Source organism: Tenrec ecaudatus, chromosome 4 (genome assembly GCF_050624435.1).
Source record: "Tenrec ecaudatus isolate mTenEca1 chromosome 4, mTenEca1.hap1, whole genome shotgun sequence".
NCBI lineage: Eukaryota > Metazoa > Chordata > Mammalia > Afrosoricida > Tenrecidae > Tenrec > Tenrec ecaudatus.
The window spans coordinates 55,606,462-55,628,953 of NC_134533.1; the positions used below are offsets into that span (position 1 = coordinate 55,606,462).

Sequence of the window (22,492 nt, forward strand, 5' to 3'; positions counted from 1 at the left end):
AATCTATAATACTCTGCTAGCTTCCAAAAAGAAAAAAACTAATTGCCCACTGAGGAGGTGGGCAAAGGACCTGAACAGAAGTTTCACAGGGGCAGAAATCCAAATGGCCAACAAACATATGAGAAAATGTTCCCTATCTTTAGCCATAATAGAAATGCAAATTAAAACAACAATGAGGTACCACCTAACACCCTCAAAGATAGCCCAATTCAAAAAATCAGAAAGCAACAAGTGTTGGAGGGGCTATAAGAAGACAGGAACTCTCATCCACTGCTGGTGGACCTGTAAATATGTACAGCCACTATGGAAATCAATCTAGCAATATCTAAATCAGATGGAAATCGAGTTACCATACGGCCCATCAATCCCCCTACTGGGCATATACCCAGAAGAGGCAAGAAACAAACCAAGGCCAGACATCTGTGCTCCAATGTTCATTGCAGCACAGTTCACCATTGCAAGGAGTTGGAAACAACCCAAATTTCCATCAACTGATGAGTGGATTAAAAAGCTGTGGTATATACATACAATGGAGTACTATGCATCGCTAAAAAGCAGTGTTGAACGTATGAAGCACATCACTGCATGAGAAGAACTGGAAGAAACCCTGCTAAAAAAGCCAAGCACAAAAGGACAAGTACAATGTGAGTCTGCTGAGGTAAGCTTTAAAAAAAATGCTAAAGGGGCATAGGGAAAAGCTATTGAATACAAATATTCCTGTGGTGAGCACCAGGTAATATGTTAGGGACCAGACCAATTACAGGGATACATATGGTAGACAACTAAAAAGGAGGTGAAGAAAGGAAAAAAATACTAATAAAAAGAAATGGGTAGTGGGGGCACAGAGCACTAATCCACCCAAGGGAAGGGTATTGTTTATATCTCCACAGGGAAAGAGGGACCAGATTTCAACCCAGTGCTCCAAGATGTGAATGCAACATGCCGGCCTTGAGTAGGGAACCAATAGAGAGGTCTGAGGAGCCGGTCCCAATCCCAACTACTACGTGGACACCTGCCTCTCCCCCCAGAAGAATTTATTTCAAAGGATGGCATTGAATCTGCAGCTCTGGGAGAGGGACATATCTCATCAGAGCACACGGGAGCAGGAGAAGGGGGAGGAGGAGAGAGTGGAGCGCATCCTGACCCACCAACCCTTGAGGACCATGTTCCTAATTAGAGCAGCCAGTCCACAGAGAGGACCACATGGCTGGCCCCACTATGAGACATGACATCCCTCACTGACCCATAGCCCTACAGGGGACAACACCAGAGACACAGTGTGGGAATTGCACCCGATCTGATCCCTCCACACCAAGGCAAAATAATGAGGGGATGCAACAGAACAGCAAGGGAATGGAGCGGCAAGGTCCCCAGGGAATGCCCCAACAAACTGGACTGGAAAACACTCCTAAATGCCAACAAATAGTCCTTGAACTAACTACAATGTTTTCTTCTTTCTTGTTGTGTTCTGTTTTGCTTTTTGTCATTAATTTGTTGTTGTTGTATATTGTTGCTTGGCTTTGCTCTGTCTTGTTTTTGTGCATGTTATTATCTCTGCAGGTCTGGCTAAATAAGATAGGCTGGATGAACAATCTGGAGGAGACAATAATGGAACCGACAGTTCTGGGGGGACATGGAGAGGGGGAGAGGGGAAAAGGTACTGGTGTTAACAAACCCAGGGACAAGGGAACAACAAATGATCCAATTTGGTGGTGAGCTGGGTGTAGGAGACCTGGTAGGGCGTGATCAAGGGTAATGTAACCAAGGGGAATTACTGAAACCCAAATGAAGACTGAGCATGATAGTGGGACAAGAAGAAAGTAAAAGGAAATAGCGGAAAGAGCTAGGAGGCAAAGGGCATTTATAGAGGCCTAAATAAAGGCACGTACATATGGAAATATATTTATACATAAGGATGGGCATAGGTCTATGGCATATATTTATAGGTATAGTATTAAGGTAGCAGAAGGACATTGGGCCTCCACTCAAGTACTCCCTCAATGCAAGAATGCTTTCTTCTATTAAATTGGCATTCTATGATGCTCACCTTCCCAACATAACTGCTGAAGACAAAGTGGGTGAATAAGCAAATGTGGTGAAGAAAGCTGAGGGTTCCCAGGTATCAAAAGATATAGTATATGGGGTCTTAAAGGCTTGAAGGTAAACAAGCGGCCATCTAGCTGAAAAGCAACAAAGCCCACATGGAAGAGCACACCATCCTGTGTGATCACAAGGTGCTGAAGGGATCAGTTATCTGGCATCAAAGAACAAAAAATCATATCATTGTGTGCTCACCTCCATGATACGATAGCTGGAGATAAATGGGTACATAAGCAAATGTGGCGAAGAAAGCTGATGGTGCCTGACTGTCAAAAGATAGAGTGTCTGGAGGCTTAAAGGCTTGAAGGTAAACAAGCGGCCATCTAGCTCAGAAGCAACAAAGCTCACATGGAAAAAGCACACCAACCTGTGCGATCACGAGGTATCAAAGGGATCAGGTATCAGGCATCATCAGAACAAAAAATCTTTTCATAGTGAATGAGGGGGGGAGTGCGGAGTGGAGACCCAAAACCCATTTTTAGGCCATTGGACAACCCCTTACAGAAGGGTCTCAGGGAGGAGACAAGCCAGTCAGGGTGCGATGTAGCAATGATGAAACATACAACTTTCCTCTAGTTCCTAAAGGCTGCCTCCTCCCCCACTATCATGATCCCACTTCTACCTTGCAAATCTGGCGAGACCAGAGGATGTACACTGGTACAGATAGGAACTGGAAATGCAGGGAATCCTGGGCAGATGATCCCATCAGGACCAATGGTGTGAGTGATGATAATGGGAGGGTAGAGGGAAGGTAGGTTGGAAAGGGGAACCTATTACAAGGATCTACATGTGACATTCTCCCTGGGGGATGGACAACAGAAAAGGCGGTGAAGGGAGATGTCAGACAGGGTAAGATATGGCAAAATAATAATTTATAAATTATCAAGAGTTCATGAGGGAGGGGGATGTGAGGAGGGAGGGGGAAATGAGGAGCTGATGCCAAGGGCTTAGGTGGAGAGCCAATATTTTGAAACTGATAAGGGCAATGAATGTACAAATGTGCTTTACACAATCGATGTATGTATGGATTGTGATAAGAGTTGTATGAGCCCCTAATAAAATGATTTTAAAAATATATTCCCTCTATAGGAGACCATTAATAATGATCTCACTATAATTGGGGATTCCTGCTTTATGTATGGTGAGGCCATGATAGTAAGAATATATACATTCAGAAAAGTTAGATACTTCAGGAAATTTAAATTTTTTGTTATTATAAGATGACCCTCATCTTCCCTTTGATGATGCTTTTTGCCCTAATTAATGTCACTCAAAATTAATATGGCTGTCCTACCATGATTTTCTCTATGGGGAAATCCATGTGTATAGTCTCCATTTGTGTTTGGGGATTGGGGGGAATGTGTTTGCAACATTCTATCATGCCTTCTCCAGCTCCATTTCTATCACCAAATCCATATTTCCCAACTACTGTTCCATCCTCTCTGTTTCCAATTTCTGCATTCCAATCACCAAAAACTATCAGTGTATCTTGATTGCATGTTTGATCAATTTCCAACTGAAGTCATTGGGAGAACTCTTCAATTTGTCATCACTAGTATTTGTGATTTGTGCATAAATTTTAATAATTATATTGATTTCTGGATTCTTATATTTTAGATGCCTTTGTAGAGAAATTTAGACATTTCTGAGGCATAATCAGTGTGGTAAGTGAGTTCTGTGTTATCCATATCTGTGAGAAAAGTTTTCTAAAAAATGCGTCCTCAGTGCAAAGGCTCTAAGGCATAGCTGAGTCTGAGCAAGAGCAAGGAAACTGTAGAAGTGAAGTGGAAGGAACACGGGGAAAGTAGGTGGAGGTGAGACTGGAGAGAGACGGAGAGTAGCTGGAGCAATGTCCTTGAATAATGGAAAGGGGGTGCGATACAGTGAACAAATGGAAGAAATGGCTTCAGCTAGGAGCATGGAAAGTTAATCTGTTCTAACTGGTGGGAAAGCCAGTAACTAATACAAATGTCCATTGTTGAATGGATGTTCTGGTGAATGAAGTCTGTGCAGGTTCTCTGGTGATTGGTTCCATTTTCTCAGATAGAAGCAAGCTTCCAAACTGAGAATGAGAATGGTAGAGGAGGTATTAGGGTCTGAGGAGAAGGAAAGGATGTGAACTAACAGTGGCCCTGGTGGCATAGTTGTTAAGCTTTTGGGTGTGAGCTGCATGGTCTGCAATTTGAAACTACCATCAGCCCACAGGAGAAAGACTGGGCTATCAGAAACAATAATTGTGGGGTCTTAGAGACTTGGCTTCAAACAAGCAGTCATCTCAATGAGGCATCAACCAAGGCCACATGAAAGAAGCACACCACCCTATGTGACCCAAGGATTGTAAATAATATAATCCAAATCAGAAGGAGGGAATGCTATCAGACCTTAAAGTGTGAACACTTGCTTTGCAGAGAGCTGTGAATGACCATGGAAGCCCAGAATCCATTTGCAGGGTCCACATATGGATTAAGCATCCAGTGACTTCCCTCTGACCGTGGTCAAGGGATGTGACTACCATTGTTATCAGACAGAGACCATTGTAGAGCCGATTGTGGCAGATGTGGTTAGGGGGAAAGGTAGTATTTTATCTTCAGTGGCAGAGAGTTTATCACTCCTGAGAAGCCCATGTTCTCTTTAGGCAGCTCTTATTTTCTATTCATTATACTTTCTTTGGAACCGATGGGTCGCTTTCTATGGTCAGTTTCCCTATCTCCCCCTGTGACATATTATCCATAAATTTGACACCACACCCACTCAGTGAGGCTGAGGACATAAGAACTCTTAGTAATCCCTAATGGGAATGCAGTATGGTACACCACCTATGATAAGTAATTGCCTGTATCTGCAAAATTACAAAAGCATTTGCTCTTTGATCCTGCAATCCCATTTATAGAAAGGTTTAAAAGCTATATTGTATTAGATTAACATTACTTGGGTTGTGCCGGTAAGAAACTCTAGAGGGTCTGTCTAGAAAGAAGTTGGATATACAGGCCCTGATGGTATAATATTATTTTCTCCAAAAAATATTTCAATCTCTTGTATGAGTCAGGATTAGTACAATAAAATACAGTTTATTTTCACACAATGGAGTAGTATGCAGAACTGAGAACTCTCAATATATTGTTACATTAAAAAAGGTATATACTAATGTATAGAATGTTTACCTTTATCTATGTGCTGTGGAGATGGTTCCGACTCATAGCTATCTTATATAAAACAGCATGAAGTACCACCCAGTCCTGCACCATCCTCATATTGTTCTTATGTTTGAGGTCACTGTTGCAGCCACTGCGTCAGTCCGTCTCGTTCCCTCCACTTTACCAAGCATGATGTCCTTCTCCAGGGATTGTCTTTCCTGAGAACACGTCCAAAGAATGTGAGACGAAGTCTTGTCCTCCTTACTGCTAAGGAGCCTTCTGGCTGTCCTTCTTGCCAGATAGATTTGTTTGTTCTTTTGGCAGTGCAAGGTACATATGTACATAATCACCAAAAAATAGAATTATAAAAATAGTTACCCATAATAAAGGAAAGCAAGAAAGAAACGGAGGGAATCTGAATGGCATCTAGCCTACTGATTTACTTTTAAATTAAATTTGACTTTGAAACCATATCAGTATTTGATATAATTATGAAAACTAAAATCAACTTTTTAAATTTCCTAAAAATCAATATATTAAAAAAAATAAATCAATTCCTTTGGGGTAAGACAGGATAGGCTTTCCCATTTCATCTAAGTCTTCTAAATTGAGTATTATTTTGTAATTCAAAAAAACAATTTGAAGTTTGTTAAAGTCCTGGTTACCCACCAATATTCAGTTTAAGACATACTCTTCCATAAAATGTCCTAATGTTTGCTCACACCCACCTCCTTCGCCAGCGCCAGTCCTTCAGGTTCCTCTGAGCTCAGACAGTGCTCTGAAGTAATGAATAGGGATAAGGAAAAACAGGCTTACAAAGATCAGGGCTCAGTCAAAAGGCAAGGAAACCGGTGCCTGTCCCCACTGCCCCACCCTGCCTTGAACTTGTGTCTTTGAGAACATTCAAGAATGCTCTCACCAGGCTGCCCTTGCTCAGTCCTGGGCATCTAAGATGCCAGGAGCAGGTCTTTCCAAACGTCTTTTCTCCCTAAGGACTACAGATTTGCAACCCCACCCAGTCCTGAGTACCTTAGAAAGAGCCTTCCTTTACCTCTGGGACCTCCCCAAAAACGGTCCCTGGTGGCGCCCTGGGTTAGGCACTGCACTGCTAACTACAAACTCCATGGTGCGAACCCATCAGTTGCTCTGAGGGAGAAAGACGAGGCTGTCTGCTCCCATAAAGATCGACAATCTTGGAAACCTAGAGAATAGCTCTATTCTGTCCTATAGGGTCACCATGAATCGGAATCCACTCGATGACAGCGGAATTGGGTGACCAATTAACAAAAGTAAAACACTGCCACAGAGTCAACTTGAACTCATGATGATTCTATAGGACAGAGTTGAACTGCCCCCACAGGGCTTCCAAGGCTGTCTTTATGGACGCAGGCTGCCTCCTCTTTCTCCCGCTAAGAAGTTGTTGGATTCAAAGCACCAGTTAGTAAGCAGCCCAGCGCATAATCCCCTGCGCCAGTGGAGCTGCTCCTCCTAAGGGAGGTGTCATCACAGATGTACACGCCAGAGACCAACCTGGAGGCTTGCTTGCGATCTCGCACTGGAAGGCAAGCAGGCAGGAAGGAGGGGATCCTGCCGCCCTCTGGTGGAAAATGGGCTGCTTCTCACCCTCGAGGCGGATTTAAGAATGCCCAGCCCGTTGCCATTGAGTACATGCGGACCCATAATAACCCTGTAGGACTGCGTAGAACTGCCCCTTGTGGCTGAGCTGCTAACTGCAAGGTCAGCAGTTGGAAACTATTAGCGCTTCTTGGGGAAAAGATTCGGTCTCTGGAACTCAGAGGACAGTTACCCTGTCCTACTTACTGGTCACTGTGAAATGACTCATTCTGACTGAACTACCCCAGCAGGTTTCCAAGACTGTCACTATTTATGGAAGCAGAAACTCTCCTCTTTCTTCCAGAGAGATCCTGTATAGGGTTCCTTATCTTTGGGGACCAAAAATCCACTGCAGTCTAATGGATTCCAACTCATAACAAGCCTACGACCGAGTCGAACTTCCTCATAACGTTTCCAAGACCGTCAGCTTCCCCATAACGTTTCCAAGATTGCCACATCTTTCTCCCGCAGCGCCACCTATCGATCTCTAGGTGAGCAGCTGAGCTCTTCAACCATCATGCCACCCGAGCCCCTGGATTTAGGGAAATAGCTGACATATTAAGATGCTTCTAGGCCCTGGATTTAGATTTTTTAAATCCTTACCCTCCTCTCACTTTAACATGAACCTATATATTATATATATATGAACCTACATATCATATTACTTATATCACTAAGTAAGAGCACAGTTCATGTAGGAGAGCAGGCATGTAGATGTTTAAAGAAATTTTTATTTATGTTTCACAATCTTCATATTTTGAATTCAATAAAAGACTGGAATCTAGTACATTTTCATGAATGTTTGAGATGTTTTAGGCCCTCGGCCCATGGTTCTGGGAGCTGAACAATGAGAAGTCCAGATCATATTCCATATAACATGTATAGGAGAAATTATAGTTAACTGGATTCGGCAAAGAATTCTTAGCGTTTCATCTAAAATCATGAAGTTATTAGAAGAAAATTGGGGGTGGAAGATGATCAAAAAGAACACCAAACGCATGACCAACAGAAGCAGAATAGATAGGTAACTGGAACCTCCTAAGAGTTAAAACACAAATGTTTCTCAAAAGACTTTTTCACAGTCTTGCAATAGCTGTGAAGTACAAGTACATGCATGGGTATACACCGAAGCTAAACAGGCATGAGAGGCAAGGGGTGTCCATCCACAACTATAGAGAAGATTGGCAGAGTGCATTCATATATGTGTATTTGCCTTTGCTGCAAATACATCCATGAATGTGGTATAGTATACAGGGGTCAAAGTCATGAAAACTTCTTAGACATAACCAAATGTCTTCAGGGAATGGGTTACTGAGCCTGGGGGCTCAGGACCATAGCCTCAGGGGACACCAAAGTCAATTGGCATAACATAGTTCCCAAAGAAAGTGTTCTATAGCCTTACCTTGGTGATTAGAGACGAGGGTCTTAAAAGCTCATGAATGCTTGTCTAAGGGTCAACTGCTGGCCTCTGTCCATGTGGAAGAAAGGAGGGGATGAAAACAAAAGACAAAGGGAAACGGTTAATCCAGTGGACTCATAAACCAAGCAGAAATCAGTCCCCACAACCCGAAGACCTGAAGAACTAGATGGCGCCCGGCTACCACCGCCAACTGCTCTGAAAGGAATTATGTGGAAGGTCCTGGATAGAGTGGGAGAAAATGTGGAAGAAAACTCATAATCACCAAAGAGATCTGGCCACTGGTGAGAGAGACTGGTGGGGCCCCCCGCTCAACCCCAGTGGAGAATTGTACAATTATTATGTAGGCTCTTTTTCTATTATTCTGCTCTAAAGGCAGGAGGTGGGAGGGAGCACTAGAATGGGACCGATTGCAAAACTTATTTTAAATGCAGTTTAACTATGGGGTAGGGGTGGGGTGTTCTAAAATCGATGGGGCAATAATTGTAAAATTCTCCTTGATATGATTGAACAGTTTGATCTATTGAATTGTGTGATATGTAAACTGTGTTCCAATAAAACGGTTCCAACAAAACTACCAAGCTTTTTATCGGTGGAGGTTTATAGGGCAGGTGATTAGTTCTGCATTCAACAGTTTATACACATTTTGTTTCATCCCACTTATTGAAACCTCATCAATGTCCCATTAGTTATCCCATGTGTTTCCTTTTCTCCCCCTGATTTTTCTGAACTTTTTCCTTGGGCAAATGCTGTCCGTTTGATCTTAAATAGTTAATTATTCTAAGATGCATGTACCTCACTAGTGTGATTGCTGCCCACTGAGCTGAGCTCAGTTCCAGACCTGAAAGGTGACAAAAGATCATAGTCTTGAGGCCCCACCAGTCTACCTAACCACTAAGCCAGATCTCTTTCTGTTCTTTTTTTTAAAATGTTTTAATCTTACAAACTCTTGTGTCAAGGGCTGACTTTCAATAGATCGCACTAAGGGAGCTACTCTGCTATGTACGAAACCCGGACCCAGGAGCAGGTAAGCCAGATCTCTTTTACGAGTCTGAGTTTTCATCCACATTTTCTCCCACTCTATCCAGGAACTTCCAACAGCCAAAGATGGAAGGACGAAAGATGCTACTGTGGTGACTTGTATGTTGTTGTGATGTTGGAAGATGTGCCCTGTGTATTTCAAATGCAATCAGGATTATCAATTGTGGACAAATTTCTCCAGAGCTTCCAGACAAAAGAGAAGGAAGAGATGGTCCACTTCTGTGGAACAGTCCCTGAAAACTTGATGACTATAATCGGGGGACACTGACTGACAGAATGCCAACATGAGCCTCTCAGGTTGGAAGGCACTCAAAAATGACTTGGGAAAAGCAACCTCTTCATCATAGAGCAGATTTTAAGGATGCAGATGAACAATGCTCTGGGGGGTCTTCATCTGCTGATGAGGCAGCACTCAAAGTAGAAGAAATAGCTTCAAATATTCAAACAGTAGTTTGAATGTAGGAAGTATGAACCTAGGAAAATTGGAGCCATTCAAAAGTAGTAAGTTAAATGAATAAAGTAAGCTAAAATTGATTGGTATTGACCATTTTGAGTCAGATGATCCTATGTTTACTATGTTGGGAATAACAAATTCAAGAGAAATGGCCTCACATTCATTGTCACAAAGAATATTTCAAGATGTATCTTGAAATACATTATGGTCTGTGACCAGATCCTATCCATTTCTTAAGAGGAAGCCCAGCTAATAAAATTATTATTCAAATCTATTCACCAACCATAAACGCCAAGGATGAAGAAATTGAAAGGTTCCACCAGTTTCTTCAGTCTGAACTTGATCAAACCTGTAATCAAGATGTAGTGATAATTACTGGTGATTAGAATGCAAAAGGTGGAAACCAAGAGGAAGGATTAGTAAATGTGGCCTTAGTGATAGAAATTAAATTGGAGATCACATGATTGAACTTTGCAAGGCCGATGATTTCTTCACTGCCAATACTAATTTTTTAAATGACATCAAAGACAACTATACACATGGACCTCACCAGATGGACTACACAGGAATCAAATTGACTACCTCTCTGTGAAGACAGATGGAGAAGTACAATATCATCATCCAAAGCAAGGCCAGGTACAGATTATGGAACAAATCATCAGTTTCTCGGATGTAAGATCAGGATAAGGTGAAAAATTTTAAAACAATCCTACAAGAGACAAAATACAACCATGAAGATATCACGCCTGTATTTAAAGATCACGTAAAGAATATATTTAGGATAGTGAACACTAAAGAGAAAAGACCAGACACGTTGGGTGATGATGGTCAAAACCACCACACATAAAGAAAGCAAATGATCATTAAAAGGACAGGACATGGCCAAAGTGGATGTCAGACGGGACTCTCAAACTTGCTCTTGACTGTACAGTAGCTAAAGCAAATGGAAGAAACGATGAAGCAAAAGAACTGAATGAAACATTTCAAAGGAAAAAACAATACATCGACTATAGAACACTTCTATACTTCCACTCCAGGCTTGATGCTTTTCTTCAAGTCTTTAATCTTGAGAGACGCTGAGCACGCTCTTCCCTGTTGGTTTTTTCATGCCATCCAGATCTTTCCACATTTCATTGCATGGAGATACCAAGAAATTTGGTGGATAGCCAGCTGGCCAGTTTATTGAGAGAGATACACACTTGCACCCACTCCCAAGAAAAGTGATCCAACAGAATGCATACATTATCAAACAATGTAATTAATATCACATGCAAGTAAAATTTTCCTAAGATAATTCAACAATAATTACAGCCGTATATAGTAATAGAACTGCAAAGATTTAACCTGAATTCAGAAGAGGGTGTGAAAGGAGAAATATCATTGTTGATGTCAGATGGGTCTTGGCTAAAAGGAAAGAAGATCAGAAAGGTATTTACTTGTGTTTTAGTGATTATGCACAGGCATTTGATTGTGTGGATCGTAACAGACTACGGATAACATTGGGAAGGATAGGAACTCCAGAACACTTCATTATATTCATGAGGAACTTGTACACAGACTAACAGGCAATGGTTACAACAGAACCAGGGAATAGTGCATGGTTTAAAATCAAGAAAAGTGTGTGTGTGTGTGTGTGTGTGTGTGTGTGTGTGTGTGTCAGGGATGTATCCTCTCATTATACTTATTCAACTTTCAGGTTGGGCAAATAATCCAAGAAACTAAACTATATGAAGAACAATGTGACATCAGAATTGGAAGAAGTTTCATTAACAACCTGTGATATGCAGATGGCACAACCTTGCTTGTTGAATGGCTGCAGGATTTGAAGGACTTGCTAACGAAGATCATTGATTGCAGCCTCCAGTATGGATTACAACTCAAAACAAAGAAAACTCAAATCTTTACAACGGAACGAATAGACAACATAATGAGAAACTGAGCAAAGATTGGAGTCCAAGAATCCATTTTACTTGGATACGCGATCAATTCCAGGTAAACAGTCAAGAAATCGAGGGACAAAGGGTGAGGATGTGGAGGTGATGGTTCAATGCCCTTTGAGATGATTGGATGATTGAAAGATTGAATTGTATGATATGTAAATTATGTGTCAATAGAGCTGTTGGGGAAAAAAGGAAATCAAAGGACACATTCCATTAGACTAGCCTGCTGAGAAGACTGTTTAAACGTGTCAAAGAGGAAAGGTGATGCTCAAAATGAAGATGCGCCTCACCTGAGTCATGGCATTACTTCCTATCTATGTGAAAGCTGATCAGTAACTATGGACGGCCAAAGCAGAATTGATGCATTTGAATGGCGGTAGTGGGAAATAATACAGAAAGGGCCATGGACGGCCAGAAAATGAACAAATATGTGTTGGAAGGACAGCCAGGATGCTCCTCAGAAGGGAGGAGAATTGGGCTTCCTCTTCCACTCTTCCGGCATGTTATCAGAAAAGACCGGTCTCTGGAAATGAACATCATGTTTGGTAACACAGAGGGTCAGTGAAAAAGAGGAAGTCCTTCAGGAAGACAGATTGACGTATGTCTGCAACAGTGGACCAACCAGAACCACTGGGAAGCTAGGGCAGGACCAATTAGTGTTTCCTTCTGTTGTATATAGAGGCGCTATGCGTAGGCACTTAAAACCACCACCACCAGGGCATTTGAGGTTTATTTGTGTGGTTGGCTATATCAATAATTCCTCTTTTGCTCAACTGAAGATATGGTAGACTCAAAAGAAGTTATATTCTGGTCCCACCTATATTTTGGAAAGTGAACTATCATAGACTTGAACCAAGTGCATACGAAATTATGTTTGAAGGTGATGGAAAACAGAACAGTCACTGCCAGGGTTCGAAGGCTGAGGAAGCAATTGACAGCAAAGGGCAAGCATGAGGGAATTTTGTAAAGTGACGGAACCATTTTGTATCCTAAATATGTTGATTATTGCGTGACTCGGTTAAAACTCATAAGAAAGAACGCTAAAAAGAATAAACTTTACTAAGCAAATTTTACATTAAATTCAAAAAAAAAGATAGGTCTAGAGCTCTGCGAACCACATTATTGTTTTTCCTACCAACTGCTGCCCATTGGCCTCTACCGACTTGTTTCAGATGGCATTCAGTTGGTCCACACTCACTGTGACACTATTTACAACAGAACGAAACACCGCCTCCTCCTGTATCGTCCTCTCAACCGTTGCTTTGTTTGACTCCGTTGTTGCGGTACAGTGTCAATCCGACCCTCGGAAAATCTTCCTCTATTTGGCTCCCTTGACCAAACATCATGTCCTTTCCCAGGGCCTGCTTCCACCTAATAGCATGTCCAAATTACATGAGATGGAGTTTCGCCGCCCTGGCATCCCAGGGGCATTCTGGCCATACTTCTTCCGATGCTGATTTGTTTATTCTTCTGGTAGTCGGTGGGATATTCAATATTCTCCACCAATCTCAAAACTCAAAAAAATGAGTCTTAAATTCTTCTTCAGTCCTTCTTACTCACGGTCCGGCTTTCCATGGAATATGAGATGTTGGAACATATCATGGCTTGGGTCAGGCACACCCTACCCCTCAAAGTAACATCTTTTTTCTGTAGCATGTTAGAGGGTCTTGCGTAGCCCTGGTGGTATAGTAATTACACATGGGGCTGTAAAGTTGCCATAAAGTCAACCGTTCAAAACCACCAGAGTGACAGTCTCAGGGGCAGTTCTACCCTGTTCCACAAAGTCACTTTGAGTCAGAATCGACTCGATGGCAGTGAGCTTGATTTCACTTGGGTTTTAGTTGCTGTTTTTGTAGCAGATTTGCCTAATGCTGTGTGTTAGTCTGGGGAGACTAGATAAACAAGTTTATAGATATTCATATATGTATAAGGAAGAGCTTTATATACAAGCAAGTGTATATTGAGAAAACATACCAGTCCAGTCCAGATCAAGTCCATAAGTCCTATATTAGCCCATATGTCTGATACCAATCTATAAGTTTCTCTTTAGACTCACAAAACACATGAATGATACCAGGTGCAGGAAGATCACAGGCCAGTGGGTGTAAAGTCTTGTGGATTCAGTGGAAGCATTTCAGTGCTGGCAGAGGTCTCCAAGTAGCTCCTTCAGCTCCAGAGTTCTAGCTGCCATCAGCATAGCTTCATGTGTCTTCTCAACAGGAATGTCTCGCAGGGAGGGGCAGGGAGGGAGAGGGACAGGGAGAGAGACAGGGAGGGGGAAGGAGAGAGAGAGAGGGGGAGAGAGAGGGAGGGAGGGGGAGAGAGAGGGAGGAAGGGAGGGAGGAAGGGAGGAAGGAAGGGAGAGGGAGAGAGGGAGAAGGAGAGAGAGAGGGGGAGAGGGAGGGAAAGGGAGGGAGAGGAAGAGAGAGAGGGAGGGAGAGGGAGAAGGAGAGGGAGAGAGGGAGAGAGGGAGAGAGGGAGAGAGGGAGAGAGGGAGAGAGGGAGAGAGGGAGAGAGGGAGAGAGGGAGAGAGGGAGAGAGGGAGAGAGGGAGGGAGGGAGGGAGGGAGGGAGGGAGGGAGAGAGGGAGAGAGGGGGAGAGAGAGATGCCTCCAGTGAGCTATTTATCTCCTTTGCACCTCCTAATGAGGTCATCAAGCTGCAACCTGACAGGTTAACCTTCACCCCTTCGCTCATCCATCTCAAATTGACAACAGATTATGTAACTACCACATGCTGTGTATCATTTGATTTCTTGATTGCTGCTTCCATGAACATTGATTATGAATCCAAGTAAAACGTTATCCTTGACAATTCAGCCTTTTCTCTGTTTACCATGATGTTGCTGACTGGCCATGATCAGTATCAAATGAAATATAAAACATTCCCTTTTCCTGGGTTATTTTAGCTGCTTTTAAAATTCAAAATGTATAAAAAGTTCTTTGTACCAGATAGTTTCTGGTACCTGTTACTAGTTCATTTATTTTCATGTTCACTTATTTTATATGTAAAACCCCAAATGTTATTTTTATATGCATTTCAAGTAGAAGGGAGACATTGGACTGGTTCTGAAAATCATGTTTCCCCCCATTGCTCCGCATTAGGGCCTGCCAATTAGGATGCATAAAGGAAACAAGAAGGCAAGAAGAAAAGGCTTTCTTCTTCCTGTCTCATCAATGCCACTCACTACAATGTTTATTAGCTGGGGCAGGAGAGTCCATTTTGTTTTGTTTCTCCATACTCCAACTCCCTTGTTGGGTTTCTTCAAAGATACCAGCTTCAGCTGAACCGTTCTCCGTATTTGAACTCCTGCCTTAAACGTCTGTTACCCACCTCTTTCCTTTGCTCCATAGCCTTGTAGGTAGCTGCTTCCCACGGCTTCTGTAGCGAGTCTACTTCTCATTCTCCCATGCCTTTTCAGGACTCTAATAATGGTTTGGAAAAGTCTTTATATTAAATTCTATTAAAATTAATCGTGTGTTTTCTGTTTTGCCAACTAGAACTTGAATGATTGAAAGTCAAATCTGCTGTACCCTGCAAACTTCGACATGATCAGTTCCCCCTCGTTACCACTATACCTCCTTGCCTCCTTCTCTTCCCTCCTCTACTGACAGCCAATTCATAACAGAAGATATAGGAATGTGGGAAAGCTCACCACAGCGGTTTCATTACCAGAATCCCCAGTGTAGGAAACGCTATTGGACAAAACCAAAAAAGGACCTGTGCAATAAATAAATTACAAAGGAATCATTTGATGCATGAAATTGAAGATAGACAAACCCCTCAAAATAGTAACGGAGTTAAGATTACCTGAGGATCCGGAATGGTGGGGGGGGGGTGGAGGAAGGGGGAACTGTTACCAACGAGGACTACGTAACCCCACTGGAGGGGAATAACAGATTGGTAGGTGAACGGATACATTGGATGATGTAAAACACAGTGAAAAAAATTTTTAAATAAGAATATATAATATCAAGGATTCCTGAGGGGTAGGGTGGGTGGAGGAGGGAGGGGATAAAAGGGGGCTGATATCAAAGAGTTCAAGAAGAAAGAAAATGTTTTTAAAATGATGGTGGCAGCAATTGTACAATTTTGCTTGATCTAATTAAACCATAGATTGGTATAATATCTGTAAGAGATCCCAGTAAATTGTAAACAATAAAATCAAACTAACAATGAAACATTCAAATAAAATAAATAAATTGCAAGGGATAAAAACGTTGTATTGGGAACCTCTATATCAGAAAAGCCATAAAAGAGATCAACTAATAGGCATGAGAGGACCTAATTCAAAGTCCACTTTTACATGTGCATATAAGAACAATTGGGGGATTTGAATAGTGACTAGATGTGTAACTAAGAAATAGTTGATGGGTTTTAAGCAGTTTCCTTATGCATGGTGAAATATTTATAGATGTATCGATGTATGGGGAGGGAGGGCCAATGGGGCAGCATTGACCATGCATTGCTCATTATAGTAACTAGAGACATAGGGGTTCATTTTATTACATAAATATATAATGGTCTGTAATTGCTGTAAATTTCCCATATGTCTCCAAATCTGAGAGCGGAGCAGGTGAGACAGTTAGGTCAGAGAATGGCTCACAGGTGCCCTGGGAGTATCAGGACCATCTGTGTTGAAACAGTGCAGAGATTTCAAATGAAAGCTCGGGAAACAAACACCTGGCTGGGTAGTGGCTCGCTCACTACCTATCAGTGTAACCCAAGACTGCCCTTCCCCTCCTTAGTTTCCTCAGACATTAAATGGAAATGAAGGTGGTGTCTTCCCCGAAGGGTTTGTGTAAAAAGCAAATGAATGAGCAGGTATGATATACCTAGAGAATCATCTGGCCTGCTCAATAAATTGTTCTTATCATCATCATTATTACGACTTAGGAGAATTGGCGGGGGGGGGGGGGGGGGGGGAGTTGAATGAATCACCAGAGACCGGAACCAAGTGTATCCAAAATATGTCTTTAATCTTGATGAAGTTCACAAATGGCACAATAGTGACATTGCCTTAAATGAAGTTTACAATCATTTTCTTAGACAACAAGGCACGGCATCACCTGTACCATTTGCCCCCAGGGGGCCACAATAGGCAGTGATTTCACTTCCCGCTAAGGCGTGGCAGAGCTGCTAAAATCAACAGGTTGGCTCTCAAAGAGCCAACGTTACCACCAGTTAAGCCGATGAGAGACGCCATCACATTTACTGGACAGAAAACCAAATATTAGAATGATGCACAACAAATATGGAATTCACTTATTTTGCATTCTGTTTCATTCCTTTCAAATGACAATGGTGGGGTTTTGTTGTTATTGTTTTGCTTTTTCAGGGTCTATTAGGATGCAAACATGTGTATCTTCCACAGAGCCTTCTCACCAAGTTGTTGTCCACAAAATAAATAGAAGTGGTGAGTTCAGCATGACGGTAGCCTGGAACCTAGAGAGAGAGAGAGGAAGCTGCTGAATAATCACAATCACTACTGAGAGGACCACTCGGCCACAGAAGTGCTTCATTAAACAGGATCAGTGCACTGCGATTATGAGACACAGTCGACTTTAGTGGTAAATAAAATAAATTTAATCATAGCAGTGGAACAATATATGGTCCACAGGGCTATAAATCTTTATAGATGTAGACTGTCACACTGTTCTTCCACTGACGGGCTGGTGGGTTTGAACCAGCCACCTTTAGGTTAGCAGATTAGCAGCTGAACATTTAACCACGGTGCCAACAAAGTTCCTTTGGACTATCGGTATATGGCACATAAGAATTAGAGCCCTCAGGCCTGAATTTGTGAACCTTAATCAGGGCTGAGCCCTTTCTCAGGCTGGATTCATTAATAAGGAGTGGCCCTTGTTGAGGTTTTCTGGCCCCGCCCTTTCTGAATCCAACAAGATTTTTTTTTCTTCTCTGAAAAAGGATGCTGCATCTCTGCAGCCTCTCCCAATAATCTGTTGTCAAACTCTGTTCTCAAAGAAACTGTAGCTCAGGAGGAAGGATGCCATTGGAGAAAGAGGAACTAGCAGATCCAATGGACTTCAAAAATTGGATCTTCCCTTCCAAAGCCCTCCGCTCCTTTCCCCCAGAATGCAAAGACAGTCACCTTCTTCCAGGGGTCCCTCAGATGCTCAGGCTTGAAGGTCCCTGCGGCGCCGGCCAAAGGCATTAGAGCCCACGTCGGTGGGCACGAAGTTACTCTTCAGCATGCCCCCTGATCTGCTCAGCAAGTCTGCCAGGCGGTGAGTCACACAGGTGGCAGTTTTGCAGGCTCTTTTCTGGGCAGTGACGCTGATTTGCAGAATGGAGAAAGAAGAGTCTGTCAGGGAGAGTCTGGTGGGGTGGGGAGGAGCCTGCCCCTTGGGACCAGCACAAAGAGAACCGCAGCTCTGGGACACAACCACTTAACAATAAGTGTTTCTTCAAAATGCTATTATCCCAACTGTTAGGGGAGAATGTCTGGCAGCTTTTGATAGAAGCCCTTCCCCAAGCCCAGTTCCTCGCCATGGTGACTGCGTAAACCTTTCGGTACAAGCCTTGGCTTTACACTCACCTGAGTGGGAACAGCCCTTCCATGCCATCCCTTCGGAACCAGGAAGGAGTGGTCAGTAAAGGCCCAGCCCCACCCGAAGACCCAACGGGACACCTAACCACAGCGCCAGCACAGTGTCCCAGGAAAATGAAAAGGCCCTAAAGCATTACCTGCAAGAAGCTCCGAGAACAGGGTTTCCAGCATCCTCTCCCAGCTTACCTGTTCCTTCTCACAGCGCTCTTGATGTGGCCTGGTTTTCAGGGGCCACCCACCAAGCCCCAGGGTCCAATTGCTCCAAGGATTAAGCTACTCAGTCTTACCAGGGGGCTTGGGCACACTAGTCTGGAATGTAGGCTAGAGCAATGACCACCACAGCTCAGGTCCTTTTAGGAAAAGAGGTTTATTCGTCACAGGTGGGGTAAGAAAGGTGCTTACTTTAGGACATTCAGCAGCAGAATTTGAAGAGCTCTGCCCCACACATCCTCGAGGTTCTCCAGAAACTGTCCCATGCTCTCTGATCTCTAACCTGGTCTCTGAGTCCTGCTCTTTCTCCTTCCATCCCTCGACTCCCAACATTCTTTGGCATGAGCAAATCTACTGTATCAGCTTGAGTGGTAATTAGAGAAGAGCCACATGCATCTAATCCTTAAATGGAAGCAAGAAAGAAAATCAGCCAGGAGAGAGGGTTGTTCAGTGAGCATCCTGGGATGGCCCAAAGTAGAAGCTTCCTTCCTTCTCAAAGTTGCTGGCCACTTCCCTTTTCTTGCCAGACCACTCAGCCCCGAAATCGGTGCCAGAGAACAAATGAAGCTTGTTCAGGTGCTGCTGGTACGTGCCCAGCACGCAGGTACTCAACCTGCTGCACCGCTTGCTTCTGGGGCTGTCCGTGCTGTTGGGGAAAACAAGCCAGACAGAAGCACACCCGAGGTTCTACTGCAGGGACAGGCAGGCAGCTTAGTGCAAGCAGGGGCAGCAGGGACAGCCCAAGGACCGCTCACACCCCTGGCAGGACACTCAGCACTGCGCTGGGGCAGCTGACAGTGCAGGAAGGGCAAGGGTCCGGAGAGGAGGGGCGTCCACTGCATTCCACATGCTGCTCAGCCCATCTTGCTGTCTGCAGCCCTGGGGGTCTCGGAGCCCATGGAGCTGCAATGCAGGCTTCTGAGCAGGGCTGAGGCCAGCTTGGGTGGTCTCCATTCAGGGTGAACAGGGAGGTGGGTGGGGGGGAGGCTGCTATCTCTGACACACCCCAGGACAGCATGCACATCCCCACAGAGGCTCCACCTACCTGACAACTAAGGACCCACCCCTACCTCAGACACTGCTCTATCTGCACCCTCCCCACCCCCTGGGCATGGTCTTCACCTTCCCCTTACCCATGGGGACAGGAAGGCTCCTCACAGTGGGAAAACCAGCATGCAGGTTAACCAGGGGGGACCCAACTTCTCAAAGCTCCTGAGATACACTTACCCGCCCTGACTCCCACAGTGGGCAGAGCTCTCCTGGGTGCACTTACCCTCACCAGCTCTCACACCTGCCCCACCCCTTCCTGACAGCCATGGCAAGAGGCCTTTTCCAGTTCCACAGCTAAGCCACAGCTCCTCTAGCCTCTGGGGAGCCTAGCCTGGCCATCTCCTGCTGGGCTCCCACTGCTCCTCTGGGCTCCACCTTCCTGGGTGGAGCAGGAGGTGGGGAGGCTTGTGCTGGGTGCCTGGGAGCCTTACCTGGGGCCCTCTGTCTCCTGTTCCAGCTCCAGCTCCTGCTCCCTGGCCTTCATCAGCACAAAGTCCTTCACCAGGGCGGCCAGCAGGAGGCGCGCTTCCTCCTCACTGAGAGCAGTGGGGTCAGGGCTGCTCTCTATGGCAGACCTGGGGAGAGGAAGCAATGCCAATGCAGACAGACCTAAGGCCCCTGCCTGCCCCCAACCCGACCTCCTGGTCGCTCTCACTTCCCCATAGGAGGTGGCCGGCTGGATTCTCAGGAGTTCAGGGCCTGAGGCTCTGAACTTTCTGGGCTCAGGTGCTGACTGTTGGGGACCCAGGCTGAAGTGTGCTGGTGTTAAACACAGACATCACAGATTAAATGATATAAATTGACAAATAGGATAGACGCGGAAAGAAGTTTTCTGTTGACTAAAAATACTTGTATAATTTGCACGAGGGTGTGAAATAGGCTTACAATGGCAATTGTTAGAGAGACCTGCTGGTCTCCCTAACTTCCACCTAGGACGTGGCCAGCTTGACTCCCAGGTGTGCAGGGCCTGAGGCCGGTGTTCATCCTGGGACCGGGATGCTCTGGGAGCCACGGGCGGGCCACTGTGACCTCAGCATGGAAGAGTCTATTCCCAGGGGCAGTGGGCAGGAAAATGCATTTCAAGATGGGTGTCTCACCTGAATGGCGCTGCCTGGAGGTTGCCAGCTTGACACAGGACCAAGATGCTAAGAACCAATAAGGGGGAGAACTTCCGGAAGCCCATGGTCCTCGCTGTGAAGATAGAATGATGTCACTCACCAGCAGCATGCAGATAGCCTGATAGCCCGCCCCCTGGTTCTAATCCTGCCTTTGCAATGGCTGCTACTGCATGTCCTCAGTGTTGAGAGAGAGAGAGAGAGAGAGAGAGAGAGAGAGAGAGAGAGAGAGAGAGAGAGAGAGAGAGAGAGAGAGAGAGAGAGAGAGAGAGAAACAGGTGCCCTGGTTAAACAAGAGGGGAGTGGGCGAGCAATCCCGGTTCTGTTCCCTGAAGGCAAACGCTTTTGCTTGTACTCACCCCTCTGCCTTATCTATGAGGAAGCCCACCGCAGGCCCATCCTGCTGCACTTTAGCGCCCAGTCTTCTCAACCAGAGAGGGAAACAAAATGGGACCGCCTTCCTCCATGAAGCCAACCCGTGGTAAAGGAAGGCAAGAAGGGGAAGGTAGATTGGAAAGGAGCTCCTCTCTCCATTGGCTGGGTTGGCTGAGATTTGGGGAAAGTTTCATGTATAGCATCCATTGGGACTCCTGTTAGCATAAGACACGGCTTGGTCCCCCGCCTCCCTGTTGCCCGAAGTCCCAGTCCTAAGTCAGAGGAACCCCCGCACCTCTGGGGCAGGCTCTAGGGTCCCCAAAAGGAGCCCTTGGCGGCCAGCGCAGGGGGACCATGCCCAGGTGGCACTAAGGAGGAGGCGCAGCGACCCTAAGGAAGGGGCGCTCCACTCACAGGCTGAGCCCAGCTAGTGCGCGCTGGCGCTCTTTCTGAGAAAGCCCTGGGGCCCAGCAGAAAAGGTGGTTGGGACCATCCGGCTCTGGGCAGGCTGAGAGGTCCGTGGAGAGGTAGGTAGGCAGGCGGAAACGGGCTGAGTTCCAGGAGAGGCAGGTAGAGGGAGCGGAGTGGGAAGGTCCTTACCTTGGGATGCGCAGCGTCGGGAGACAGCTCGCTCGCTCGCTCGCTCGGGAGACCGCCGGACAGGTGCGAGGCGGATCCACAGGGGTGACACACAACGCCTGCTGTGGGCGACTTGCCGGTGGAGCCCGGCTTCTTATTCCAGCGAGAGCGGGGCGGGGTGTCCCCACGATCCCGCGCGGCCAATCCAAAGTGGCCGGGGCCAGCCAATGGGAGGGCCGACCGAGCTCCATTGCGTCATGGCACTGACTTCCCTCGCTCTCTCCAAGGAGGGGCCCTGGGCTCCCCTCCATTTGCCTTGAGGTCATTGTTGAGGGTGGTGAAGTGACTGGCCCTGGAGAGAGAGCGAAGACCTTCAGAAAAACCAGACTCACGGCCATCGGAGTCCACACCGACTCAGAGAGACCCTCTAAGGCCCAGGAGAACTGCCCCGGGGAGGTTCCGAGACTGGAACTCCTGACCTGAGTAGACATCCGGTCCTTGTCCTGCGGAGCTGCAGGCCTTGCGTTAGCAATCCAACAGAGAAGCACCCAGCCACCGGGGCGCCAGGAAAAGACTCGGATGGGGAGGGAGGAGGGAGGGTGACAAGGTGGGAAGAGTCTGGCAGTCTGGCATCCTATACCTGCCAGGCCAGAGCTCCCCCTAATTCCTTGTGGCCTCAGCTCCTGCCCCAACCCTCCTGGCACTAAGGAGGTTCCTAAAAGGTCCCAGCCGACATCGGTCACCAAGAGAAATTTCAAGGAAGAGTCTCTGAATCAGAGCCCACTTGGTGGCAGCGAGGGTGCCCAAGGTACTTGGGTCTCGGAGAACGGTGTTCTGTGTCCAGCTTGGCAAATGATTGTCCAGCCTTGGAGAATGAGGGAGAGGGTGAAGCT

At 45.4% G+C, this 22,492-nt stretch overlaps 1 protein-coding gene across 1 annotated transcript; it reads right to left on the reverse strand.

Moving 5' to 3' along the window:
• Nucleotides 1-16,678: 16,678 nt before the first annotated feature.
• CALCB (calcitonin related polypeptide beta) lies at nt 16,679-21,704 on the reverse strand. The gene is made up of 5 exons (XM_075548435.1): nt 21,621-21,704; nt 20,628-20,721; nt 19,962-20,105; nt 17,812-17,996; nt 16,679-17,144 (listed from the first exon to the last, which is right to left on the reverse strand). The coding sequence occupies exons 2-4, from the start codon at nt 20,711-20,713 to the stop codon at nt 17,837-17,839; spliced, it is 390 nt and encodes a 129-aa protein (XP_075404550.1). The 5' UTR covers nt 20,714-20,721; nt 21,621-21,704; the 3' UTR covers nt 16,679-17,144; nt 17,812-17,836.
• Nucleotides 21,705-22,492: the final 788 nt, after the last annotated feature.